Genomic DNA, 27,579 nt, shown 5'->3' on the forward strand with positions numbered 1-27,579 from the left:
CATGCTAGAGGGGACATGGCAAGAGGGACTGAAAGAAGGTCAGTGTGGCTGGAGTGGAGATGGCGTGGAGAGGGGCATAAGATGGCTGAGAGGTGAAGAGATCAGGCTCCCAAAGAGGATGGATGGTTGGGAGAGTGCTCAAAGACCACCAAATGGAGCCTTGAGTAGAATCGACAGGAACCTTGGTGAGCCGCAGCTGCCTGAGCAGGCCACAGTGAAACTGCAGTGCCTCATGGGTCCTCCAAACAACTCTGATGCAAGGGCTCTTGGCCGTTCAACTCTCCCCATCCTGAATCATCTCTTTCCACTTCAGGCCTGTTGCCAACTTGGGTTCAATTCTCTCAACTGATGAGAGTAAAGATAGCGGTTTCGAGAAAAGGAGATAAGGAAGGATCTGAGGGCAAAGGCAGGTGAAGTCATCTTTGCCACGAAGGCTAAGGCAGGGACCTGGGGCATGAAGCCAGACAGCTGAGCACTGTGTGGAGACCATCCCCGGGCAGAGTCCAGAAGATGGGACAAGGATCCTCATTCAGTTTGTTTGTTTCTGAGGTTGACCCTTCAGCCCCGCTGATCTTGGCTGTAATATTAACTTCCATTTCAGCAGCGATGGATGCCAGGGACAGAAAGAACAAGGTACAGATGAGACTGGCTTTAGTTCTAGTATGTACTTGAGTTAACAAACATTTGTATAACATTTACTCTTTACTCTCTGCGAGGAATGTTCTGGAAATGTCATAAACATTAACTCGTTTAATCCTTCCCCATTAGCTCTGCCTGCGTGCCCTTCAGGGTGGCTAATACGGTGCACAGAGGAGGCAAGGGCCTTTGAGGGGACACTTCCCAGTCCTCTGGTCTCTGGGAATAACTTCATCACCAGTCCTGGAAGGGGTGAGAGCAAGAGGCCAGGGAGAAAGACAATGGGACCTTTAGCAGTCAGAATGACAGAGCCTCCTCAGAGTCCTTGTCCCTCCCTGGCTGTCCTCTGAGGCTGTGGGCTTCTGCCTTCTGCTTTTTATTATTATTATTTATTTCAGGATATTATGGGGTTACAAACATTTTGGTTACATGTTATGACTTTGCCACACCCAAACCATGATTTGAGGCATGCCCTTTCTCCCCTACAACACTCACCGCGTCCATTAGTTGTGAGCTTACCCACCCCCAACCACCCCTACTCCCCAAGAATATTACTACCCTGTGAGCACCTTAGTGTTGATCAGTCAGTGCCAGTTCGATGGCGAGTACACGTGCGTGCCCTCTGCTTTTATCCCCGACGGTGGAGTTCACTGAGACTCTTCGCTCCCTTTGACTCCGCCCCTTCAGGAAGTCCCATGAAGTTCTTTTTTCCCTCTTCAAAATGGCCTATTTTATCATTCTTGAATGGATTATTGAAAGCTGTTTTCAACTTGTTTTAGACATAAGCAGAGTGTAACTACATTAAAAATAAAATCCAAAGGAATGGGCGGTTTGCCTCTGGGGCCCTCCAGGCTAGGTGAGAGCACCCGTCTCCACTGGGTGGGTCTTTTGGAGACATTCCTCTCGGGAACATAACCTTTCTTGAGCCCCCAAAGTGAGGGTTCTCAAAAACATTTACTAGGAGCTGCCTGGGCACTGGTGCAGCGTGCTGCCCTCTGACTCGGCTGGGTGTGAAGACAACACTGGCTTTGGCTTCTTCACTTCCCACATAGGGAGTCATGCTGTTTAGGAGTGACCTGACCTTCAGGGTAAACAAATCCTTGTTCTAGAAGCTGTGGCATAAACGGCATTTCCACTTAACCAAATTTGTCTTCTCAGAGCACCCAGACTCCCCTTTCTGGGTCTTTCTTCCTTCTTCTGTGTCATCTCGTGAACCCTCCAAATAGGGGCCTCTTTGGACCTTCATTCCCTCCCAGGTGTGACTGGCCCTAATAGCCTGGATTTCCCAGAATCAAGAATGTGCAGCTGAATGGGACACCCGGGATCCCAACGGAAGGGCTGGTGGCACTTTTACAGAATGGACTGTCCTGAACGGTGTCAGCCCAGCTCAAAAAAGTAACTCTCCAGCTGCAACCAACTTCTGCAAGGCGTACAGTGGGGCTTCCCAGGCACTATTGGTGGGGGGACACTGGCTTTTTCTGAGACAGGCTATCTCGGAGGAGGAGGGAGGGGGTGCAAGTATCCATCCCCAAGGCAAAAGCAGAGCTGTAGCCAGAGCCTGGAGTGGGGGAGCTAATGGGAAACAGCTTGCTGGAGAGAGGGGGACAGAATTTGGGAATGGCTGGGGCCAGGCTGCTGAAGAGGGGGTTAAGAAAAACAGGCTGATTGAGACCAGCTGTTACAGCTCCATCTCCGAGATCTTTGGACTCTGCCCGGGGCGAGCTCACGCCCTAGTCTAGAAGATTAGGAGCCTGCACAGACAGCCTAGCACAGTTCAAGGCTCTGCCCACACTGGCTCCCAGAGCCCTCCGAAACAAAAGACCAGAGAGGCCAGACATCTCCCCTGTCTGCTCCTGCGCAGGAAAGGCCTGGAGGAAGAGGCCAGGGACACAACCTTCCCTCTCTCTCCAATCCCTCCATCCTCCCAGCACTGGCATCTGGAGACCCCATGCCTCGGGCTCACTGGGGCTGCTGCCCCTGGCTGGTCATCCTCTGTGGTATGTGCATCCGGGCCTCTCCTGGAGAGCAGCTCTGGCCTCCCCTGATCTGGGCTCAGAATGGGTTGGAGTGAGGGCTGGGGCCCAGGTGTCTCTTGTTCTCTTGGTCCCCCTGTCTGTCTTGAGGCAGACAAACCTCAGGGCCAGTCTTTGGGGCCCTTATCACTTAGGTAGAGTCTAGTTTGACATCTTTCCATTTCCCCCTGTTCAAGAAAAAATTATTCTGGCACTTCTTAAAATGCTAAGGAAAATTTTACTGAAGACTACTGAAATGGGGCACTGCAATAGGGGAGAGAGGTGGGGCTCCACTCCCACATAGCAAAGATCTCTGGGGATTCATAGCAACGAGCAGAGTGAGGGGTTGGTAGATGGAAAATTTCTAAGGGGAGACGACAACAAGGGCAGGAGGATTCTGGCTGAACCAACTTACCAGGGTTCTTGCTGAAGGCAGGCCAGGGTGATCAGATGTCAAGGATGGGGAGTTCTCTCTAAACTTACTTAGCAAGATTCTTGCTAAGAATGGGCAGTGCAGGCCCAGCAAGGGCAGGATGGACACCAAAGGCCAAGGTCAAGGTCAAGAAGAGGGTTCAGGGGAGCCTAACTAAAATTTGGTCAGGGAGAGAGTCTTTCATCACCCCTACAATGCCCCGTTTGTCCTCAGCTAGGTGCCCAGCTCAGTGCCTCCACCCCAGCGTCCTTTCTCTTTGCTCTGTCAGCAGGACCCTGCTCAATCGCTCAGTGTCCAATTTCTGAGCACCTCCCTCGTACCTGGCACATAGTAGGCACTTAAATGTTTTCTCAATGAATGTTGGGTAACTCCTTGAGTCACACCAGATGTGAGGCACAGCCCAAATTGGAAACTAGATCTTTGTACTCTGTCCCTTCTGTGGGCACCACCCTTTCCAGGCCCACTTCCCATGGTTGGCAGAATGGGAGGACAGAAAGGACACCATCCCCTTTTGTATTCAGATGGCCTGGGTTCAAATTCCTGTTCTAGCATTGACTGACTTATGGTGGCAAAACTTGGGCAAGTTAACAAACCTGTCTGGGCCTTGGCTTCCTCCTCTGTAGAAAGTGAACAATAATACCCACCTCGTAGGGTTGTTGCCAGTATCAAATGAGATATCATAGATAAATTGCTGAGTTTAGTATCTGGCACATAGTACGAACTCTTTAAATGCTAATTAATCCACCTTTTTCTACCAGGTGATGATGCCAGACTGAGATTTCTGTCTTACATATTGAAAATGAGCCTGGAATGATAGAGATTTGGATTGTAAAAAAATGGTACAAGTGGATTTTGAATTTAAGTAAACCGTGTGTGTATATATATATATATATATATATATATATATATATAGTTAGATTTCTAAGAGGCTAAAACTAAGGTGGGGTGACAATTTAGTGACATCCTCTAGAGCATTTCAAAGAAAATTTGATTACAAAAATTTAATTTACACACAATTTTTCCACTTCACTAGAGCCTGAAAGGACCCAATTAGATTGGACGAAAAAATTGATTTAATGAGCACTAAAACCATCCAAAAGTGGCAGTCGTCTGTCTATGAAACAAATCTCTTTGATTGTGACCCAGGGTGCCATCCAATTTAGCCTGATTTCCTATGAAATGTGATTATTTTTATCCTCAAGTGGAGTTGGCCAGCGTCATTTGTTTCAAAGGGTGGAGGCCCTGCGGGGCCGTGGAGGAGGGCTGAGGGAAGATGTCCCTGCACTCTCTAGGAACTATCTGGTTCCCTAAATGACCCTAGATTTTTCTCTCGGCTTCTAGCTTATGCCTGGGGCTATCCAGAGCCAGCAGACCTTGGAAGAGAGGATGTGAGAAACTGTTCCATCAACCCCCCGGTGAGGCCGCGCTCCCCGCCCCGCCCCACCAACCTCTCCATCCCCCATTGGCTCAGTTAGCTGGCCTCTCCCCCTACCAGGTTTCTCCTGATTTCCGGACTCTGGGGCCCCTGTTTCTTATTAACATCGGTCAGGGTGGGCAGCACCTTCTCAGGTGTCTAACACCTCCCCCCAACCCCTGCCCTCTCCCCTGCCTCCTCCCCCCTCCTCCCCCCTCCGTGCCCTCCCTTCCCGCCCACTCATTCCCACAGCAGGTTATCTGCTTCCGCCTAGTCCTGGGCCTGGGCAGCCTTGCCAATAGGAGGCAGGTGGGAGGAGGGAGGCAGTTGGGAGGGAGGAGGGTGGGAGGCCCCTTTGGCTCCCTTTGGCTGAGGCTAGGCAGCAGTGAAGAGGAGGATGGGAGAAAAAAAAGACAATGTGTACAGTGACGGCAAAGAAGGACGCGCAGGAGGGAGGAGAGAGGAAGACGGGGCCAGAAGAGCCCACGGAAGTGCAAGAGAAGGTGGCCTAGGCTGTGAAGACAGGAAAGGGCCCAGCAGGTTGGAGCCGGAGGGGGTCCCAGAGGGGTGGCCAGCTCCTAGCTGGAGACTAGAGTCGTTCTTTCCACAACCAGAGCAGGGCTAAAGATTTTCTCCAGGCAGGCGTGGGCGTGCCGGCCCTACCCTAAGCCACAGGGGAAACGTAGTACATCTGTTAACAGTGTCAACTTTATGGGACAGGCAGGCGGGTGGGCAAAACACATTACTTTTGTATTAAAACAAACATGGCCATATCGTTGAGTAGAAAGCAAAGCAAAACAAACAAACAAAAACCATGGTTTTCGTTTTAAAGATAAAACGGGCTTTAAAGAAATGTTTGGCTTGAGGAGGATCTTTCTGGGCAAGGTCTCAAACTGCCGGGGGGTACTTGTTCACTCTCCTCTGCCATCTGGGACCATGGGTAGCAACCTGTAAAAGCCCCCAAAGTAGGGTTGCCAGATCAAATACAGGTCACTTGTCACATTTGAATTTCAGATAACAAATAGTATTTTAGTACAAGGATGCCCCAAGTAGTGCATGGGACATACTTATATTAAAGCATTATTCATTGTTTATTTGAAATTCAGATGTTACTGGGTGGGCATCCTGTGTTTTCATTTGCAAAATCTGGCAACTCCAGTGTGTCTAAAGAGGGACCATCCCTGTGGCCTAGCCCGGTGCCAGAGCTCAGACCCCCGAGACTCAGTTACTGTCACAAAGGGTCCCTCTCCAAGCTCATCAACACCTCCATCTCCACTCAGCCCAGGCATCTTAATCTAGACAAACCAGTAACATCACCTGCCTCCCCATCCCTTCCCCGGCCAGGCCAGCCTAATTACCCGCAACCCCTCCCTGCCTCAGGAGAGGCTGGTGGCTCCTCTGGAGGCTGGGGGCCCAGGTGTCATTTTCTCTAAGCAATGCATGTATCTGTTTGTGTGTGTCTCTGCGTCTTCCTGTCATCTGTCAGTACCTTCCAGTTACTGTGGTCAATACCACAGTGCGGCTCACAGCCCTCCGCCAGCAGTTGCAGACTCAGAATCTCTCTGCCTACATCATCCCAGACACGGATGCCCACATGGTAAGGGACAGCTCTCCTCTCCCTCTTGTCCTCTCCCCGACCCCGGGTCGGGCTATGAGTACAGGCCACAGACAGGAGCTATTAAGACTCAGAAGATGAAGGCAGAGAAAGGATCTGACAGGCGAAGGAAAGAAAGCGAGGAGCTTGGGTACAGTGGTTTTAGGGCAACTAAAAGGATGTATCCCTTTACATAGAGGCAAGACATTGCCAAATCTCCTTGACCTCAAGGAATGAAACTATCAACAATTTCAGAATCAATTTTGATAAGTTCCTAGATGGCAGCTCCAAAATGAATGTTTAGGGCATCCCTGCCCTGGGAGGTTGGAAGGTGGGCTGGAAATTGGACTGGACGAACTCCAAGCTCCCTTCCAGCCCAGGCCTTGCCATAACCTGTAGAATGGATCAGTGGAATCATCCAGAGGCCTGGACTGTGCGAGTGTGGCGGATAGGTTATGGGGGAGGGCAGACAGGAAACAAGATGGTCTGAACAAGAACTGCTTTTCCCAAAGCAGCTCCCCTGTCCACCCATCCCACCCTTTCCCACCACTGGCTCCACCTCCACCCCCATCCACCTGTCCCCACACCAGCCCAGCTGGAAGAGAAGGCATTCTCAGTATCAATGAGCTTGCTTGAATTCATTTCAAATTCCTGCTGGGAAGGGCTAAGAACCTTGGGTAAGTATCTGAACTTCTCTGAGCTTCAGTCTTGTACAAATGGGAATAATGAGATCTGTCTCCAAGAATTACGGGGATCAAAATACAATAATGTGTAAAGCCCTCTGCAGAAGCTGCCTATGATGTACCCAGTGTATGGTGCTAGACTGGGGAGGGGGAGGGGATAGGGAAGGGGAGAACCTAAAAGAACCAAAAGACACACCCCAAGACTGCATGGAATTTGCATTCTGGCTGGGGTGACACCACTCCTTTGCAGAACAGTCCATTGTGCCACTGAGTCCAGTGCTGGACAGTGGAGTTTAAACTCCAAGAGATATAGTTGTTCGAAGGAAGAGAAGATACTGAGGGTGGGGGTGGGGAGTTACAGAGGGCTTCCTGAAAGAGGTGCCCAGTGTGCTTGGTCTTGTAGGACTGGTTGGAGCTGACTGACAGAAAGAAGTCAGCTGCAGATGGGGGCCTTTTATGCAGGGTCTGACTCCCCAAAAAAGGCTAATGATGCTGTCATTTATCTCCTAGAGCGAGTACCTCGGCACAGCTGACAAGAGGCATTCATGGATTACAGGCTTTACTGGGTCTGCAGGTGACAGCCGTTACCCAGCCCCATTGCTTCTGTTGTAGACCCAGATGGAGAGTTCCTCAGACCCTAGTGTCCAAAGGCCCCTTCTACTCTCTCTCTGCCTCCCCTCCACCACCTCAAAACCATCAGGTTCCCCAGGGCAAACATCTCGTGGCCCAGCGACCACATTTCTGTGCAGAAAGGAGGCAAATGATGTCCCTGGCTTCCTTCCCATGCTCACTGCCAATGCCACAGCCAGGCCCAGCCCAGCACTCCCTGGGCTCCATTTCTGAGATAGTTGCTCCTTCCACATCTAGTCACTAAGGGCCCTCTGATGCCGATCACATGATGGCTCATTTGGGGACAAAGTTTTACTTTGCCGGTCCTTTTATGGGCACCATCAGTTTGCATAGCCAAACGAGACACAGACATAGAGGACTTTGATGAGGCCACAGTTGCTGAAGGGGCCTCCCACCCTGATCCAGGCGCCTTGAATAAAATCCAAGCTTCCCTCACTGATCCTCAAACATTGCTCCCTGGACTTCAAACTGCCCTGCCTCGCCCATCACAGGCCCTTCTTCTCTTTTCCAAAGTCACTGGGTTTGTCATCCCCACCAATCCTTAGCTAAGCCTCTGGCTTAGCATCCCTGTCGGCCACGAGTCTTGACACTGAGTCCCATCTTTCCTGAGAGCACCTACGTGCAGCATGGGCTCTTTTGCACTTCCAAATGCAGACCTCACTTATTCTCCTGCTGGAAGTCCTCATGGCCCCCTCAAGGTGCCCAATTCAGGACATTCTTCCTGCCAGCTTCCCCCCAAGGCTCTTTTTAACAACCCCTGCCTTACTTCCTTTGAATGGAAGAGAGAAACCCTTTCCAGAGGCCCCTGGTGACATTGTCAGAGCCAGCACTGTACTTACTGCACATCTACCAACTAAAGCCATGTTTCTCACCTTCATCCTCACCTCCAGGTTTCTCTCTTCTGCCCCAGGAACCGCAGTGGTGACCATGGAGAAAGCAACTCTCTGGACAGACAGTCGCTACTGGACTCAGGCTGAGCGGCAGATGGACTGCAATTGGGAGCTCCATAAGCAAGGTAGAAGGGCCACACGGATTTGCCCAAGCCCCGGAACCCAGACTAGGTTCAGGAAGGTATAGGTGAGGGGCTGTATGCAAGGCCATGCTGGACCCCTATGAAGCTTGGGAAATTTGAGTCCATCCCTGACTTTCGAGGCTGATATCAAGGAGGACACATGTGGCAGGACTGTCACAGACAGAACCCTGGCTAGAGGGCCTGAGGGGCTGGCTCTGGAGGTGACCTCTCTGTTCTTTCTTGTCTCTCTCTCAGTTGGCGCCACTCCCATTGCCACCTGGCTCCTCACTGAGATTCCTGCTGGAGGACGTGTGGGCTTTGACCCCTTCCTCTTGTCTATCGGTATGTTCTTCCCTCAGTCCCTGGATCTGTCCACACCAACAAGGGTGACTCGGCTTCCCTGAGATGTAAAGAAATGGACCTTGGTAGAAGGAGGGGTGGTAAGACAATAGAGCGTTTGAAATTGTGGTTATAGAATGTTTTGCAACAAGGTTGTATTCATGGATTGTGTAATTAAAATATATTTAAAAGAATGAGTACAAATATTTGTAAATACATGAGTGCAGAGAGCCAACCTAGAAGACTTAGAGAATCATTAAAGATCTAGTGCATGAATAGGCCAGGACATCCTTGAACCCAGAACCATCCTCTGTACCTTGAAACTCTACTACTTATGGTGCTAGAATCGGTTGGTAACCCTCCTCTGGAAGGTGGCTTGGAAGGGTCAAAGGAGTCAGGAGGGCTGCTAAGTGAAAAAGGGTCCCTGAGAATATAGTTCCCTGAGCTCTGGGGCCCCAGACAGCTGGCCAGCCCACAGCCCCAAAGACGAAGTCCTCATGAATGTGTACTGAAAGGCTCACACTTCAGAACTGGCTTCTTTGCCAGACTGTCCAATGGCCTGAACATCACCATTTCTCTGGACTGTGACATTGAAGCCCTGTTAAAAAGGTTAGTACTCAAAAGAGGGACCACTCACAGCCACTGGCACTGAAAAAGACAAACTAAGCCTATTAGTGGTGGTCAGCGTTGGGGTGGGCTCAGGGCAGTTTGGGTTGGAAAGCAGAAATAGGAGGATGAGGGGCCACACCCCAGCATGGGGCACATATTCCGGGAGGGCCAGGCTGCTGGACAGGCTCGAGTAGCTGGGCTGCAGGGAGGAATGGGGGGCAAAGGGAACCAGGACTAATTTTGCTTGAATCACAATTTTTCCTGAGGTGTCAATGGGTGGGGAACAAGTGACTCCTTCCTGTCTCTGCAGACTCCTGGAACAGTTATGACCTGGCCCTCCAAGGCTCTGACAGACAGCTGGTGTCCATCACGGTCAACCTTGTGGACCTGGTGTGGGGGTCAGAGAGGCCCGTGTTGCCAAGCCAGCCCATTTATGCCCTGCAGGAGGCGTTCACAGGTGATTCAGCAAGCCAGTTCTCTTTCCCAATGCGCAGCAACAGATGTCCTCGCTGCTGCTCCTTAGGCTGAAAAATTCATTAGCGGAGGTACCAAAGCAATGGTTTACGAACCTAAGCATGCACCTGAGTCGCCCCGGGATGCTTGTTTAAAATGCATATTTCTAGGCCCCCTCCCCACAGGGAGGCTGAGTCCAAAGGTCCTCAGACCATATTTAGAAAATGCTGGATTAAAGAGTGTTAGAGTTAGAAGCAAGATGATGCAGGAAGGGAGGAAACAAGGGGGTCAGACAAAGATGGAAAAAAAAAACCATATCCTTTTCAAGAGAGAAAAAACATGATATGATTGTTTTGTCTGGTAGCAGTGACTGGTTCATATTGAATCACTCAAACTTTACTTCTGACCCTCCTGTGATGAGGAATTTAGATCAGTGAGATTGCTAGGCTCAGGTGGGCCTGGGATGGAGGGAAGAAGTAAATAACTAAGTTTGAGGTCAGTCTGTGGCACAGATTAGGGCTCAGGTTTTGTTGGACCACAAAGGAAAGTTAACTGATCCAGAAAAATCTAACAGCAATAAGCTTGACCTTATTGACACCATCTAAATATGTCATAAAAGAACAGTCTGTCATACGATTCTTGTAAGTCATAACTAAAATCCTGACCAGGACCAGGAATCAGTGTCTTGGCCATCAACCACCCATCTCCCTAGGAATTCTGAATGAGCCAATGGGCCAGATTCCTAGCAGTATTGGGCAATCCAAAAAGTCCTTTGCATACGCGAGTCCACGCACATTCCTTGTTTGGAAAGGAGTCAAAAAAGCAGGAGGGAAATTTCAAAATAGCAGCTATGGTGAAACAAGTGAAAATTGTGTTCAATTTTCTTTATCTGTTCTGATGTAACTTGCAATCATTCTTGCTGCATCTTGACACCATTTTTAAAGAAACTTGCTATCCGAGACTGTTAAATCATAAGTAAAACTCATCTCATTCAGATAAAGAGATCACAGTTATGCCAGGAAGGGGAGAGGATAAAAGGAAAAAACCTTCCCGGGAGTGGGAGAGAATTCGCATGGGTTTTGTCACTTCCCACAAGGGAAGGGATGCCGAGCCATCCCAGGCTGCTCATCTTCAAGAAAAAGCCATCTGGAGCTTGGACTTGGAAGTCCAAGAACAGAATAGAGTTCAGCTTCAATGAGCTTGTAGAGATGAGAGAGACTTCCTCTCCAGCCACTTGTAGGTTTTAAAGGGGAAGGGAAGAGTGCACAGAACACAAAATGTTAGCTACTCAAAGATACCTGTATGCATCAGACCATTTAAATTTGGTGTCATTTGTTTTCTCAAAAGTGTATCATATTTATGAACCTTGAAAACATAATTCCAAGTGAAAGAAGCCAGTCAGAGAAGGCCACATATCGTACAATCCGATTTATATGAAATATCCAGCAGCAGCAAATCCATAGAGATAGAATATGGATTCGTGATTTCCTGAGGTGGGGGGAGGGGGAAATGGGAGTGACTCCTTAATGGGTAGATTTCCTTTTGGGATGATGAAAATGTTCTGGAATTTGATAGTGGTGATGGTTGCACAACATTGTGAATGTACTTAAAGCCACTGAATTGCACACTTCAAAAAGGTTAAAGTGATAAATTTTATGTTATGTGTATTTTACCACAATAAAATAAACCTTAAAAATGTATCATACCCAAAGCTTTGGTTCTCGTTGAATAGGCTTACCTGTTTATGTAAAGTTTTTTTTAATGACATTATTTATACTCATATCTGGACCCAATTAGGACCCTTAATGCTTATGACCTTCTGCCAGCAAATTCTTGGTCTTGCCTAGGGGTGGGCTCTTTATATGACTTGCAGGGAGCAGGGATAGAAGGTGAAAACTGAAGTCCTCGAACCCGGATACAAGCATCCTAGACAGGATGGGTTTGGAGACTGACAATGTTAGCAAGACGGTGCAGTGTCCGTACGGATTGAGAGTGTGATCTATGCAGTCAAGCAGACCTGGGTTCAAATCCCAGCTCCACTCCTTGCATCTGCGAAACCCTAGACGAGCGACTTTACCCCTCTGAAGCCTCAGTTTCCTTATCTGTAGAATGGGGCAAGTAAGAATTAAAACAATGTTCATGCAGTGCTTAGCCTAGTGCCCTTGGCTTAGTATAATGAGTACTGGGGTTACTGCGGGGGAGAGGCCCCAGCCCCATCCGTTTGCCCTTCAACTAGAGCTGGTCTCCTGATCTCTGCTCTGTATGTTTATTTATCTGTCAGAAAGTTATATAAGACTTACTATTTACCAAGACACCATTCTGTGTGCTTTACAAATATTAACTTATTTGATCCTCACAGCAACCCATTGAGGTAGATACTAGTATTATACTCCATTCCCATTTTACAGATGCACAGAATGAGACACAGAGGGCTTAAGTAGTTTACCCAAGGTCACCCAGCTAGTAACGTCAAAGCCAGGATTTGAGCCCAGTCGGACTCCAGAGCCCATGTCATTAATGACTACACAAGTAAGAGTTTGTTTGAAGAAAAGGTTCTACTGTTTAAAAAAAAAAATTGGAAAACTGTTACCCTAAGGGAGCCCTTCCAGGAACTGAGTGCCAAAGGCAAGGTGTGTCGCTTATGCTTTCTGTTGGCCCCTTTGCATTTAGGGAGCACTTGGCAGGAGAAGGTGTCTGACATCCGAAGCCAGATGCAGAAGCATAGCAAGGCCCCGACTGCCGTGCTTCTGTCGTCGCTTGATGAGACGGCCTGTGAGTGTGGATTTGCAGACATGGGCGGGCGCCTGGGTCTCCCCAGTCCCCCAAGCCTCCTGGGCCCTGCAGCACAGAGCTCTTCCCCAAACAACCACGACCCTGCCAGTTCCTGAGTGCTCCATGGCCATGGCCTGTGGGAACTGAGGAGGTTAAGGGGGCAGGAGGTCATGTCTACCGAAGAAGGAAACCAGGGAGCCATGAGTAAGCTGGGGCCAGTCCACAGGCCACTGGAGGAATGAGCTGACCATGGTGGCAAAGTGCTTCTGTCTCATTAAGAGGAAGAGGACCAGCAAACACCTCCCAACAACCTGGCCACTATCCCAGGGCACTCCCACTCCCAGCTTTAGCACCCAGTGTGACCCTACTTTGTCTCAACACGGCTTAGGGCTTCTTGCCTAATCCCTGTGGCTAAGCTTCAGATATTCTGGGGAGCCACTGAAACTGTGTGCTGACCGCTGGGTATCTGCATTTTTCTGGGGGAAAAGGTCCGTAGCTTTCATGGGCATCTCAAAGGACCCCAAAAGATTGAGAAACATGCAGAGGCGTATAATGCAAGTGTACTGCTGGTAATCTTTTGGGGCTAAAGCAAACAGTGGGGCAAAAATGTCAGAAATGCTTGACCCAGGCAGATCAGCCTCAAATAGTCCCCGTCAATTCTCTTCCCAGGGCTCTTCAACCTTCGCAGCAGTGACATCCCCTATAATCCCTTCTTCTATTCCTACACGCTGCTCACAGACTCTGCCATCAGGTATGGCTTTTCCTTGGCTTGCTGTCATGCGCTTCCACCAACTTCCACCTTCTCACTGCCCCACCACTGACCCCGCCTTCATACACAGCCTCTGGGCTGCCCATGAGCTTGGTGCCTGCCCCAGCAGGATATTCTAAGAAACCTCCTATTGGCTTTTCCTGACCCCTTGACTTCTGTTCCCATTGAATCCCAAATCTGGTCTCTTGGCTCCCTGGGGCTGGCTTCCTCTCGCCTCCAGGAACAAAGGGACTGTCTGTCTCTAGTCCTTTGTGTTGCCCTTAGCAGACGCTTAGGACCCTCCTGGTCTTCTCTCCCACCCCAGGTTATTTGCAAACGAGAGTCGTTTTAGCTCCGAGACCCTGACGTACCTGAACTCCAGTTGCACAGGCTCCATGTGTGTGCAACTCGAGGATTACAACCAAGTTCGTGACAGCGTCCAGGCCTATGCCTCAGGAGACGTGCGGATCTGGATCGGGACCAGCTATACCACGTATGGGATCTACGAAGTGATACCCAAGGTGGGTTTGCCAGGCCCCAACCCATGCCAGGCACCAAATCTCCTCCAGGCCTGATAAGTTTCAACCTAAAGTGGGGCCCAAAGGCCCTTAGCCATTCAGTCAGCTGATCAGTCAACAATTGTACAGTGAGTTGCCTTCTAGGCCTCATTGGGAAGAGATGAAGGAAGAGGAAATAGGTATATCTGTCTACAGAGAGCTTACAAAATTGTCAAGGAGGCTAGAGAGAGTACGGCCTGGTCTAACAGAGGCTTTGGAGTCGGCCAAACCTGACACTGAATCCCAGCTCTGCCCCTAACTGGCTGAGCTATGACCTTGGGCAAGTGACTTAGCCAATCTAGGTCTGATTCCTCACCAGTAAAATAGCAATAAGAGTCCCGACCTCACTGGAGTTGCTCTGTGGATATTTAAAGGAGACATTGCACGTACAGCCCAGTGGCTGACACGCGGCAGGCACTGAATACATGGTAGCTGTTAGGTATAGGAGACTTACACCGTCAGACCAGCACATCAACTGACGCAGGCCAGGCTCTGATTGCTCCCAGAGTGCTGGTGGGATCCAGGGGCAGGGAGTGAGCTGCCAAGCAGGGCAGTGTTAACAAGGAAGATTCCTGGAGGGAGGAAGGATTAAGTGGCACCGTGGAAGACTAGGAAAGACCTGCTAGCCAGAAAGCACACAAAGGACAGGGCATCACCACAACAGGGTGGCAAGTCTCACCTAAGCGGGGGCTTGCTGCCAGTCCTTTGAAAACACCACTGTGCCCTGGAGGCTGCTCCCAGACCTCCTCTTTCCTCCCTGTGCCTAACAGGAGAAACTCGTGACAGACACCTACTCCCCAGTGATGGTTACCAAGGCAGTGAAGAACAGCAAGGAGCAGGCCCTCCTGAAGGCCAGCCACGTAAGTCCACGTTCAGGCAAGTGTGGCCTTTTGGGAGCTCCCGATCTGATGGGCTAGAAAGGAAAGCCTTCCAGAGAAGCCTGAAGAAGACCCCTCATGAAACAAAGAAGCAGACACCAAACTCCTGGGCAACCCACCTGCGCTTCATCCCTTCTCTCCCAGTATACTACAGTGGTTTAGAGCGTGGGCCTTGGAGCTAGAATGTCTTGAGTTCAAACCCCAGCTCTACCCACTTCCTATCTGGGTGACCTTGAGCAAGTCGTTTCACCTCTCTCAGCCTCAGTTACCTCCTCTGTAAAATGAGGATCATAACAGCAATCCTACAGCCTAGGGTTGTTGTGTGGATTCAATAAGTATATGTGTGTGTGTGTGTGTGTGTGTGTGTGTGTGTGTGTGTGTAGCTTCAAGCAGTGCCTGGCACATTGTAAGTGTCAAATAAGTGTTAACTGTAATGATTTCCTCACCCTGGCAAGAGGATGGTTCACTTTGGGGAGGATATTCTTGTTAAAATTAGGTTAAATTGCCTCACTTAAAAAAACTTTTTTTCTTGTGGAAAATTTTAAATATATACAAAGGTAGAGAAAATAGCATAATGACCCCCTGTGTCCCTGTCACCCGACTTCACCAGCCATCAACTCACGGGCAATCTTGTTTAATCTACAACGCCACATTCATTACCTCCACCCCCCCCCCACCCAACCCTCTGCTGCCAGATTATTTTAAAGTGAATCCCAGGTAGGGTATCATTTCTGCTGTCAACACGCCAGCAAGTATCTCCCTACAAGGTAAGAACTCTTTCAAAAACAGGAGCACGCCATGATCATATGGAAACACTAATGACAATCCTTTGATGTCAAATAGCCAGTATTTGTAAAGCTCTAGATTCCAGAGCAGCCATCTGGTCTCCTTCATCCCAGAGCCCCAGCCGGCCTCTCTGCTTCCGCCGCTCCAGGTGCGGGACGCTGTGGCTGTGATCCGGTACTTGGTCTGGCTGGAGAAGAACGTGCCCAAAGGCACCGTGGACGAGTTCTCGGGAGCAGAGATGGTGGAGAAGTTCCGAGGGTGAAGGACCGTCCTTTTTGGCTGACTATCTTTTAGTGTGGGATGCGGGCAGGGAGGGGGAATTGGTCCCCTTACTTGGGGGGAAGGAAGATGCTCCTGGTATCTCTGGAACAAAGTGACAGGTTCTTGGGTGGCAGAAGTGCTGGGCAGGGGGTGTTGAATGACATTTCTCAGCCCAGCTGGAAGCAGGACAACTTGAAGGGCCACAAATCAACAGTACCCTCTAGTGTCTGCTTCAGGCACGGGCTCACTGTCCCTGGGGGACACTGGCTCAGGTCAGGTCTGCCCCTGGACCACTGGAGAATATCAAGTGGGGAGGGACGTTCCTGAGGGCACACTTGGCCCAAGCCAGGGCCAGCCTGTGGGTGGGAGGCACAGGCTGCTGGGCTGGGGAGTTTTCAGATACAGGAAGCTATATTTCTTCACTCCTATCTGTAAAATGGAGGTGGAGGGGGAATAACTGTTGTCTACAATCCGTCCTTCTCTGACCTTCAGTGCTCTATAAGTGACAGGACAGGGCTTGGAGAGATGGAACCGAGAGGTGGGGCTGGCAGAGCCAAACGGAGTCTGGCTGAGGTAGAGGCAGCTGTGACCTTCATTGGAGCTAGTTAGAGATCCTGGACCCATTCATTGTCCATTCCTTGCCTTGTAATTTCCAGAGAGGAAGAGTTCTCCTCTGGACCCAGTTTCGAAACCATCTCTGCTAGTGGCCTGAATGCTGCCCTGGCCCACTACAGGTACTTCAGGGGAAAGAATTTTCTAGAGCCCTGTGGGGGAATCCCCTTGTATGTGCAGGGGGACAGCGTAGCAGGGAATGCTCTGGGGCCTGAGTCCACATTGAAGACTTGAGGCCCTCAGGACTGTGGGAGCTGCGGGAGGAGCTCAGTCTGGGGTCGGGGGTCTCTTGAAATTATTATAAAAGGCCTGAGCAATTTTTCCCCAAGGGACTGGGACTTTGTGAGCGCTCAGGACTGAGGGATCTGGAAGGGAAGCACTGACGCTGTTGGACGCGTTTTCTTGGCTTCCTGTGAGCTATTTCTGTTAGCTAATTCTTAAAGCTTAGGAGCTCACATGGAGAAAGGCCTGTTCACTCAGCATGAACCAACTAAAGTGGGGGCGAGACATAGGCTAGCCAGATGTTTGGCTCTATACAAAACAAACCCCTGCAGTCCTGCCTGACGATATTTAGCGGGTAGAGCTTACCAGATGCCCCAGCATTGCATGGGCACAGCAGGAAGAGGTCGATGCCTTCCGGGGGGAGGGGGGGGCGGGGAGCTGGCATATCCCAGAATTCCCTCGCCTGGTGTCCTCTGGTGTCTCTTGACCCCACCAGGGCTAGAAAGTGGCAGGGTGGGTACTCCTCAGCTTTACCACCTCTTGTTCTCCAGCCCAACCCTTGAGGCACCCTCCCTTCCTGTGCTCTGGCTTCTTGGGGCCCTCTGCTCTCGGAGGCAACAGGAAGTTAGAGACAGAGAGCTGGATGGAGCATCCGCCCCGCACTGCTTTACCATGTGGCCCCGTGCAAGCCCCTTGGCCTCCGCAGGCCTGTTTCTGCTTATGTAAAACAAAATGGCTTGACCAGGTGGTCTCTAGGGCTCTCCCGTCTCCCACATTCTGGGCTCTTCCCTTTCTCCCCTCCCAGGGGACCAGGGCCTGGCTCGGCCAGGTGCAGAATAAACAGATGTGTGATGTGGACAGTAGCAGCAGACGCTGAGCACCCTCCCAGGGCCCTTTGGGAGGAATCAGCCTGGGAGCCCGGCCCCAGGGGTGGAGGGGGGTCCTCTGCTTCTACCTGGGACCGTCTCACTGCCCAGTGCAGTGCTAGGCTGCTCCTCTCTCAGCATTTTCTCCCCTTCTCAGCCCAACCAAGGAGCTAAACCGCAAGCTGTCCACAGATGAGATGTACCTGCTGGATTCGGGGGGACAATACTGGTATGTACCCCCACCCCGCCCTGGCCTGGCTGTCTCAGCTCAGACATCTTGGGCCAGCCTAGAGCCTGGTAAAGCTTCCCCTGCCGAGGCCATGGATTCTTTGTCCCAGAAAAGAGGCTTGGATTGAATGAGCCCTGAGCATCCTTCCCATCTTCACACGTAGGGGGTCCCTGCACAGTGGGAAACACACAGAAGCTAGAATAGTGGGAATGGCCAGGCAGCATCTCTGTGAGAATTAGGAAAAGACTCCCCTTGCTCAAGTAAAATGTTATTTAAATATGCATATTATTACACAGTCTGAACAACTATACTCAGCGGCCCTGCCTGGCCTCATGGACACATACACCCATATTCTCACCCACTCGTGCACACCTGGACACAGCTCACACACACCACCAAAGCAACCCTTTAGATGTGTTACCCTTGTACAGTGCACAACCTGAACACTTGCACGTGACAGCCGGGCAGAATAGGCTAACCCCGTTCCTTCCAAATGTGCGACCAATCATTCACACTGGAGCTGACCTGAAAGATTTTCCCTTCCCATCTAGGAAGCAAGTGGACTGTGGGTAGCTAGGGGCTAGGGGTGGGGCAAAAGAAGGGGCGTGCTGACCTGATGAGGGAACAAGGAGTAGTTTCAAATGGGTTCCCAGCTTCCATCCTGTGGAAAGGGTGAACGTGCTAACGGTAGAGGTTCTTCGCTTATTCTCAGCACATCTCTCAGCCAGCATAGCAGGCGCTTAGCTTAGCAGCCTCTGCCAGTCACCAGGTCGATGCTGTGAGTATCTGAGATAGCCAGTGTGCAAAGGGGAAGTGAATTTGTGGGGGTGTTGCTGGATTGGGGTGTGTTCAGAGTAGAGTGAAGCCGGGGAAATGGTCACCTCACTTCCTCTTCTCTCCCTCTGAAGAAGAAGGTCACCACACCCCGTGACCCGCTCCCAAGGAGGAGCCCCCAGGGCCTTGGGACCATTTCTCTTCTCACTCCCCCCGGGGTGACCTCAGGGGCCATCCTAGGGAAACCACTGCAGCGGGTGGTTGGGAGTCAGACCTTCTGGCTTCTGGCTTCACCTCACTGGAACTCTGAGCAAATCACTGGGTCAGATCCGTGTTTCCAATGCAGAGAACTGTGTGGAGAGTTGGGGCTTGCTCCCAGCCAGGCTTCAGTGAGGTTCAGAAAGGGAAACAGTCTCACGGCCACAATTGCCCCATCTGTGAAATGGGGATAATGAGGCCGGCTCTTCTCAGGGAACAGCAAAAGTATCCTATAAATGGTAAACAACTATCTAAATGTGAGTGTTATGATAATGTAATCTCTCTGGACCTCAGTTTTCCCTATCTGTAAAAAGGGGACAATCCCCTCCTGCCTCCCAGGAAGGCTGGAAAAAGCTTTCCTTTAGGAGCTAGGCTGACCCAAGGAATCCCAGATGTACAAAATAGCCAAAGTAGGCCGGGCGCGGTGGCTCACGCCTGTAATCCTAGCTCTGGGAGGCCGAGGCGGGTGGATCGCTCGAGGTCAGGAGTTCGAGACCAGCCTGAGCAAGAGCGAGACCCCGTCTCTACCAAAAAAAATAGAAAGAAATTATCTGGCCAACTAAAAATATATATACAAAAAAAAAATTAGCCGGGCATGGTGGCTCATGCCTGTAGTCCCAGCTACAAGGGAGGCTGAGGCAGGAGGATCGCTTAAGCCCAGGAGTTTGAGGTTGCTGTGAGCTAGGCTGATGCCACGGCACTCACTCTAGCCCGGGCAACAAAGTGAGACTCTGTCTCAAAAAAAAAAAAAAAAAAAAAAACAAAATAGCCAAAGTGGGTGGTATGGGGGAGGAATGCGGAGGGGAGGATTGTGATTGTCAGACAACACAGTGACTTTTTTTTTTTTTTTTTTGAGACAGGGTCTCACTTTGTTGCCCGGGCTAGAGTGAGTGCTGTGGCATCAGCCTAGCTCACAGCAACCTCAAACTCCTGGGCTCAAGCGATCCTCCTGCCTCAGCCTCCCGAGTAGCTGGGACTACAGGCATGTGCCACCATGCCCGGCTAATTTTTTCTATATATATTTTTAGTTGGCCAGATAATTTTTATTTCTATTTTTAGTAGAGACGGGGTCCCGCTCTTGCTCAGGCTGGTCTCGAACTCCTGACCTCGAGCGATCCACCCGCCTCGGCCTCCCGGAGGGCTAGGATTATAGGCGTGAGCCACCGCGCCCGGCCAACATAGTGACTTTTAACTTGACAGCTTTGCAGAGCCCCTTCCTGCACAGCTGCTGAGGATGGGATTTTGATGATGGTGGCGATCTTCTTCCTTGCACCTCCCACCTTCCCCTATCCCAGCCCTGCTGCCTGAACCCCAGTGGAAAGCACACAGGAAGCACACGGCCCTGGTCCCTGCCCCCAAGCATTCAGCAGAGCTGGACATACTGGTTTCCTTTCTCCACAGGGACGGGACCACAGACATCACCAGAACAGTCCACTGGGGCACCCCCTCTGCTTTCCAAAAGGTAAGCTTCGGGCCCAGATTTCCACCCCTCCACTCTCCCCCAAGGGGCACCCAAGCGATCACCCCACCAAGAGCCCTCTCATTTTAGAGGCTAAAATGAGGCCCAGAGAGGTTAAGTGGTTTGCTCAAGGTCGCACAAGTTAGTGCCAGAAAACCCAGTGCTCCTTGCTGCTTCCCCAGAGATATTTCAGGAAACCAACAAGGCCTCGGCCCAAACTTATCCTCATCCTATTTCAGCAAATCAATGCGCAAATATTTTTTGTTGTTGTTGCTGCCTGTGTGCCTGGCCCTGTGCTCAGTAGAAAGGGGGGAGAAAGGCATTCCAAGCAGAGGAGAACAGCATGAGCCAAGTGTCAGAGGTGGAAAGGAGCCAGAGGTGTTCAGGAAAACAGTGAGGGCTGGTCAGCTGGGGCAGAGGCTGGGACGTTGTCTCTGTGTATTAAGGGCCTCTGGGGCTGGAGCAGGGGCTGCGTTTATGCAATCAGCAAGCTGACCACGGGTCAGACATCGTGCTGGAAACAGAGAGGGAAAAGACGCTGTCCGGGCCTCCAGGAGCTCACAGTTAAGCGGGATGAGTCTGCTGCCTCTGGCTGTCATGCACTAGATGACAAGCCTGTGCCCGTGTGTAGGGAAGGGGATTGACCACATCGCCTCTGAGAGTGACCAGAACAGGCCTCCATCAGCCCACCTCCCTCCCCAGACAGAGGGAGGCTGACCTGCCAGATTATCAGACCCCGACCCAAACTTTAGGCCTTAAGACAACTAAAGGATGACCACAATCATAGGAATGAGCGCTAACCTTTACTTGAGCCTTTAATCTGTTTGCAGCCCCCTTATGTATATCAGTCTGCCCATCCCTCCCAACAACCTTAGGGGCTGGGTCCTACTATCATCATCTTACAGATGAGGAAAATCGAGGCACAGAGTCATTAAAGTCACTTGCCCAAGGTCTCAGAGTGTGTGAGTGGCCGAGTCAGGATTCTGCCCCAGGAAGTCCATGTGCCACCCCTACTGTCACAGCCTCAGCTCATCACCATCTACAAGTGTGTCCGCCACACATTATAATGACCCCAGTAGACCAGCCAAAGGGAAGCACATGACAGAGCCCCAGCTTTGCGGAGGCCCCCATCAGCCTCCTTTGGCCATTTTCCAGAAGCCGGGCAACCACATGTGAGAATGGGCCTGGGCCCCCACACCCATGTGCCCCCAGGCCAAGCAGCCAGAAGCCCCCCGGGTTCCCCCTCTCATCCTCCACATGAGCATTTCCTCTCCCCGTTAGGAGGCATATACCCGCGTGTTGATAGGAAATATCGACCTGTCCAGACTCGTCTTTCCCGCTGCTACATCAGGTGGGTTTCAAAGACCAGGCTGGACCCAGAGCCTCAGGCCCTGATTTCACAGGACTCAGACCAGCACCCTGGGAGGCGAGGGGAACAGGGATTATATCATCCTTCCCCTTTTATTGATAAGAAAATCCATCCTAGAGAGAGAAGGTGACTTGTTTGCCCAAGTCACCCAGAGGGTTAGTGGGAGAATCAGGCCTTGAACCCAGGTCTCCTGCCTCCTAATCTAACACTGTCACTCAGAGGTGAGGGTGATCATTGTGGGCTGCCGCAGTCAGGGGAGGATTCCTAGAAGTAGGTGTCAAAGTGCTAAGCCTCAATGGATGGGCAGAAATTGTAGTAGAGTCATCAGTCCAGGTGATAGGCACACTGTATGGTATCCTGGAGATAGTGGGGGCTGGTCTGGCCAGGGAGCCCCTAACTCCATCCATCAGCCCCTCTCCATCCCAATCCAACATCATCATGTCTCAGTGGCCTCTCATGGGCCCTCTCCTTAGGCACTGCGCTGGCAGTTGAGCAGGAAGGGGCAAGGGGGATGGTCTGGGGTACAGCCAACTGACTGGTGGCAATCTCTCTTCCCTTCCAGGGAGATTGATGGAAGCCTTTGCCCGCAGAGCTTTGTGGAACGTTGGGCTCAATTATGGTCATGGGACAGGCCATGGCATTGGCAACTTCCTGGGTGTACATGAGTGTAGGTACCTTCTCAGCACTCCCCTGGAGTCTCCCTTTGTATGACACCCCCCTGTGAAGGAGGTAGAGCATTTTGCAAGTATGGAAATGACTGAGACCCAGAGAAGTGCCCTGACCCACCCAAGGTCACCCAGCTCCACAGGGTAAGTGAGGAATGCTGGCAATTGGCCAATCTCACTGGCTGCTTGGCATCCAGGAGGACACCAGAAAGAGGACAAAGGCCTAGTGGCTAACTTGTATAGACCCCAAAGAAATAAAAGCCAGAGCTGGCCTGGTGTGTACCAGCCCCAGGTAGACAATGATGCAGTGAACAAATGCTACTAGAGATGCCCAGGGAGCCCCAGTACCTGCTGTTCCCTGGAGCCTGCTTGTTTCCAAGCCGGTGAGTACAGGAGAGCTGACACCATGCCTATGTCTTCCTTTTCAGGGCCAGTGGGATTCCACTCCAGTGCCATCGCCATGGACAAGGGCATGTTCACTTCCATTGGTATGGCTCTCAGGCCCCTCTACCCCACCACCCGCGCCCAGAGCAGGGCTAGCCCAGGACTGCACTCTCGGGCACACCAGCCTCCGGGGAGCACACCCAGCCCAGGCACAGCCCTGGGCTCCACCAAGGCACTCACTCCCCACTCCCACCCCTACGCCTAGGCCCAGGTGGCTCGTCCCACTCCAACCCCAAGCCCCCGTAGCCCAGACCCTCTTTGCCCTTGGGAGTTGGTTCCCAGCTGTACATCCTGACTCTGGAGTTGCCAACCAAATGCTGGGGTAATAGGACAGTGGCACCCAGGACCCAAGTGGGCTCTTAGGTAGCCCTGCTGGGCTACAGGGGAGGGAGGGTGAGTCAGAGGTTCACCTGTGGGGAATCTGAGGCCCAACAGGGATGGGTTGCCTCTGTTTAGCCAATAAGCATCTAACAAGTCATGGGGCTGCCAGAGTCAACAGCCAGGGGGCAGCTATGTAGCCGGGCCCTCCAGCCATTCATTAGTTGGTACAGGAAGCCCGGGCTTGGGTCCTCCCCGTGCTTAATGCCATCAGCATCTCTGTGTCTCCCAGAACCTGGTTACTATGAGGACGGAGAGTTTGGGATCCGCATTGAAGATGTGGTCCTCGTAGTAGAAGCAGAAACCAAGGTAAAGTGCTGTGGGCAGCATGGCAGTAACTTTGGGCTGCATGGGTGGGGGGGCATGGTGAGGAAGGTCAAAGGAGAAGTGCATTTAATATGCAGGCATGTATTTATCTGGAGTCTTCTTTAGCGCTGTAGGGATTCTATAAATCAGAGATTCTCAAACCTGTTTGCACATTAGAATCATCTGGAGAGCTTTTTGGTTTTTTAAATGCCAAAGCCCAGGCCCCACTCCAGACCAAGTGAATCAGTATCCCTGCCCTAAATCACTAGTTCTCAATGTACATAATAATCACCAGGGGAGCTTGTTAGAAGTAAAAATTCGGTATAATAGCAGACAAGATAAAATACCTACATATAAACTTAAAAAGACTTACATGGAGAAACTCTTCTAAGGGACATAAAAAAGATTTAAGTAAATGGTGCTCTCTGGAGAGAAGCCTCAATATTGTTAAGATGTCATTTCTCCCTAAATTAATCTATAAATTCAGGACAACCTGAATTTCAGTGCTAACTGAATACTTCTGCAACTTCACAAAATGATAGTAAAGTTTATTTGTAAAAATAAACATGCAAAGATAGCTAGGTAGCTAGGAAAATTCTGTAAAAGGAGAGCAATAAGGGAAATTAGCCCTATGAGATTTAAACACAAACTACCATAACTAAAACAGTATGACACTGGAAAGGAAATAGACACCTGTAACAATGGAACACGGCCGGGCGTGGTGGCTCACACCTGTAATCCTAGCACTCTGGGAGGCCGAAGCGGGAGAATTGCTCAAGGTCAGGAGTTCAAGATCAGCCTGAGCAAGAGCGAGACCCCCGTCTTTAATAAAAATAGAAAAGAAATTAGCTGGACAACTAAAAATATATAGAAAATATTAGCTGGGCATGGTGGTACATGGCTGTGGTCCCAGCTACTCGGGAGGCTGAGGCAGGAGGATCACTTGAGCCCAGGAGTCTGAGGTTGCTGTGAGCTAGGCTGACACCGCGGCACTCTAGCCTGGGCAACAGAGCAAGACTCTGTCTCAAAAAAAAAAAAAAAAACCAATGGAACACACTAGTTAGTCCAGAAGTAAACCCTCTAATTCCCATAAATGACATGGGAATTTAGTTTGCAATAAAGCTGATGTTTTGAAACGGTATGAAAGATTATTTTGTAAATGGTCAGGGGGAACTAATGGCTGATCGCTTGGGGGGATTAAACTGAATAATCTCCAGAATAAAACTCCAGATGGACCAAAGTTTTAAGGTGAACAATGCAACCATAAAAGATCTAGAGAAAAAACGTGTATAAATTCCTTTATAATACCAGAGTGCAGCAGGGCCTTTCTATGCAAGACCCAGAAGCCATGAAGGAAAAGATTAATAACTCTGACTAAATTCAATAGAAAACATCTATAAGGAAACAATACCATAAACAAAGCCAAAAGATGTGTGACAAATATAGCACATACCACAGAGAAAGGGTGAACGTCCTCATTTTGCCATGAGCTTTTACAAATCAATAAGACAAAAATAGACAAAACATAAAAAACAAAGGACTTGAAAAGGCAATTCACTAAAATGGTCCACACACATGTGAAACTTCATCCTTAAAGAAATACAAATCAAAACAACAATCAAGTACCATGTTTCACCTATCAGACTGACAAAAATTAGAGACGATGATACCCAGTGCTGGTGAGTATGTGGAGAAATGGACACTCTCATACACTGTTGAGGGGATACAAGTGGTGCAACCTTTCTGGAGGACAGTTTGACAATATTTATCAAAATACCTATTAAAAATACCTGTACCTTTTGTCTCAGCAATCCCTGTACCAGTTATGTACCTTCTGGATATAGTCCTAAAAGTTCACCAAGATGTTGATTGGTAGCATTGATAATAATAGTAAAAAAATCGGAAACAGCCTAAATATCTGCAACTGGTTGAATAAATCATGGGACAGCCACATACTGTGGAATCTTGCATAGCTCTTAAGAAGAGTGAGGTCGATTTCCTTTTGCTACTATGGAGCACTCTTCTAGGTTAACTATTAAGTAAGGGGGGAGGAGGAAGGTATGGAAAAGTGCATACAGTAGGATCCATTTGCATGGATTTTAAAAATATATACATATACTGAGATATTGTCGTATACGCTTGAAATGTTTTCAGGAAGGAAATTGGGCAGGGAAGAAACCTTCTATCTTTATTATGTATCTTTGTGTAGTTTGAGTTTGTTGACCACACACATACAAGTGCTATCTGGGAGATGAGAATTATAGGCTATTTTTTCTTCTTTATACTTATCTCTATAGATAGATCAATAAGTAGATACATGGATGGACAGATAGAAAAGCCTAATAACTTCTTTTAAAATTATTGAAATGTAAGTTCTCAGGCCCTGTCCTAGAAATTCTGCCTCCAGTAGGTTTGGGAGGTGGGCCCTATTTAACATACTCCCTAAGTGCTGCTGAAACACACACTTTGAAAAACACAGACCTAAGTTGAAATTTCAGGAATCAGAAGGGAAGCGCCAAAGATGGGGCACTAAGTGGTAGACAAGGGGGCTGGTTAAGAGAAGGGACTCTGGAAGGTTTGGGCCTACCCGGAGTGTCCAGGGTTGATGAGGGTCAGCTCCCTGTGCCTGCAGCTTCCGGGTGGTGTGCTCTCCCCCTCCCTTCGGCCTAGCTCCTCCTCCCCCCTCGCTGTCCTGCTGACCCACCTTCCCTGTGGGTTCCTAGTACCCAGGGACCTACCTGACCTTTGAAGTGGTGTCATTGGTGCCTTATGACCGGAACCTCATCGATGTCAGCCTGCTGTCCCCCGAGCATGTGAGTGCCCCTCAGCACTGTTCCTCTGCTCCCCGCCTACCCCAAGACCCTCTGCCCCTGCTGCTCTCCCAGGAGGTTCCACACTGGTGGCACCTATAGGCATACACTGAGGCATCCTCCCCAGCTTACCAGAGACCCCAGAGCTTCTAGAACTTTCCAGTCAGATCAGCCTGCCCAACCTCAGGTAGTGAACACCTGAAGAGACTGAGACCAGGCCTTCACGCTCTGCCACTACAAGGCCTGGAACTATAAGCAACCCCTTCCCCTCTCCCGGCCTCAGTCTTTGCTTTTGTAAAATGGGGATAATAATGCCTGCCCTGCTTACTCTCATTCCTGGGCCTGAAAGGGCCTTAAAGTCACTATGATATTAAATAGCCGCCATAGGAAACTGCCTCTGGAAAGCCCCAGAGAATGCCTGAGGCCTGATGGTGGCTGGGGACCTGTGAGCACCTGGACCAAGGTGGGCGGCTGGAGTCTCACAGCAGGGGATTGGATGGCACCAAGACCTCACCTCTTGGTAGCTCGGCTTGCTGGGGCTCTCACCCCTTCTACCCTTTGCAGCTCCAGTACCTGAATCTCTACTACCAGACCATCCGAGAGAAAGTGGGCCCGGAGCTGCTGCGGCGCCAGCTGCTGGAGGAGCACGAGTGGCTGCAGCAGCACACAGAGCCCCTGTCCGCCAGGGCCCCGGGCCCCGCCTCCTTGGCTTCTCTGTTGACAGCCTCCGCTCTTGTCATCCTGGGCTGGAGTGCATAGAGGCTCCCAACACTACTGCTAACCCTCCACCTAGATGTGGGGCTCACCTGCTCAGCTCCCTTCACCCCTGCACTGTACATGCCCCAAGAACCCCTGCCAGGGCCGGGCTCAGTCACTCACACCTGTCATCCTAGCATTCTGGGAGGCTGAGGCAGGAGGATGGCTTGAGGTTAGGAGTTCGAGACCAACCCGAGCAAGACTGAGACCCGTCTCTACTAAAAATAAAAAATAAAAAAAATAGCCGGGTGTGGTGGTGCGGTGTGCACCTGTAGTCCCAGCTACTCAGGAAGCTGAAGCAGGAGGACTTTTTGAGCCCAGGAGTTTGAGGTTGCTGTGAGCTAGGCTGACGCCACGGGACTCTAGCCCAGGTGGACCACAGAGCAAGACTCTGTCTCAAAAAAAGTAAATAAATAAAATAAAATTTATAAAAAAAAGAACCCCTGCCAGCCCATTGCCTAGAAACCGTTGTTCTCAGCCTCCTTCCCCAGGACCAGGCCCCAGGGACAATGGCTTCTTGGCCCCAGGCAGTGCCACCTGCCCCCTGCCTTGGTGTTGTACACCTCTCCCAGGGCTCCCAACCCCAGGCCCCCGGATAGGAGAGCCAGCTAGTC

The 27,579-nt window shown here is 50.5% G+C and overlaps 1 protein-coding gene across 3 annotated transcripts; it reads left to right on the plus strand.

Moving 5' to 3' along the window:
• The first annotated feature begins 2,410 nt into the window (after positions 1 to 2,410).
• Positions 2,411 to 27,159, plus strand: XPNPEP2 (X-prolyl aminopeptidase 2). Of its 3 annotated transcripts, none has more exons than XM_045537994.1 (21): positions 2,411 to 2,633; positions 4,423 to 4,496; positions 5,982 to 6,092; positions 7,283 to 7,346; positions 8,313 to 8,417; positions 8,670 to 8,756; positions 9,673 to 9,819; positions 12,486 to 12,587; positions 13,257 to 13,338; positions 13,661 to 13,856; positions 14,663 to 14,752; positions 15,705 to 15,814; positions 16,474 to 16,551; positions 17,675 to 17,746; positions 20,180 to 20,240; positions 21,519 to 21,588; positions 22,169 to 22,273; positions 22,700 to 22,759; positions 23,326 to 23,402; positions 26,123 to 26,212; positions 26,774 to 27,159. In XM_045537994.1, exons 1-21 carry the CDS (start codon positions 2,585 to 2,587, stop codon positions 26,966 to 26,968), a joined length of 2,025 nt encoding a protein of 674 aa, XP_045393950.1. In that variant the 5' UTR covers positions 2,411 to 2,584; the 3' UTR covers positions 26,969 to 27,159. The 3 variants fall into 3 exon arrangements, with proteins under 3 accessions (XP_045393950.1, XP_045393951.1, XP_045393952.1); XM_045537995.1 differs by lacking the exon at positions 26,774 to 27,159 and adding an exon at positions 26,588 to 26,757; XM_045537996.1 differs by lacking the exons at positions 2,411 to 2,633; positions 4,423 to 4,496 and adding an exon at positions 4,854 to 5,035.
• The last annotated feature ends 420 nt before the right edge of the window (positions 27,160 to 27,579 follow it).

Source organism: Lemur catta, chromosome X (genome assembly GCF_020740605.2).
Source record: "Lemur catta isolate mLemCat1 chromosome X, mLemCat1.pri, whole genome shotgun sequence".
Taxonomy (NCBI): Eukaryota; Metazoa; Chordata; class Mammalia; order Primates; family Lemuridae; genus Lemur; species Lemur catta.

Excerpts from the sequence above, each read along its gene's own strand:
- XPNPEP2 (XM_045537994.1), top strand. The coding sequence starts at position 2,585 with ATGCCTCGGGCTCACTGGGGCTGCTGCCCCTGGCTGGTCATCCTCTGT. Across the intron at positions 13,857-14,662 it reads TCTACGAAGTGATACCCAAG|GAGAAACTCGTGACAGACAC; the intron begins GTGGGTTTGCCA and ends TGTGCCTAACAG. Across the intron at positions 17,747-20,179 it reads GATTCGGGGGGACAATACTG|GGACGGGACCACAGACATCA; the intron begins GTATGTACCCCC and ends CTTTCTCCACAG.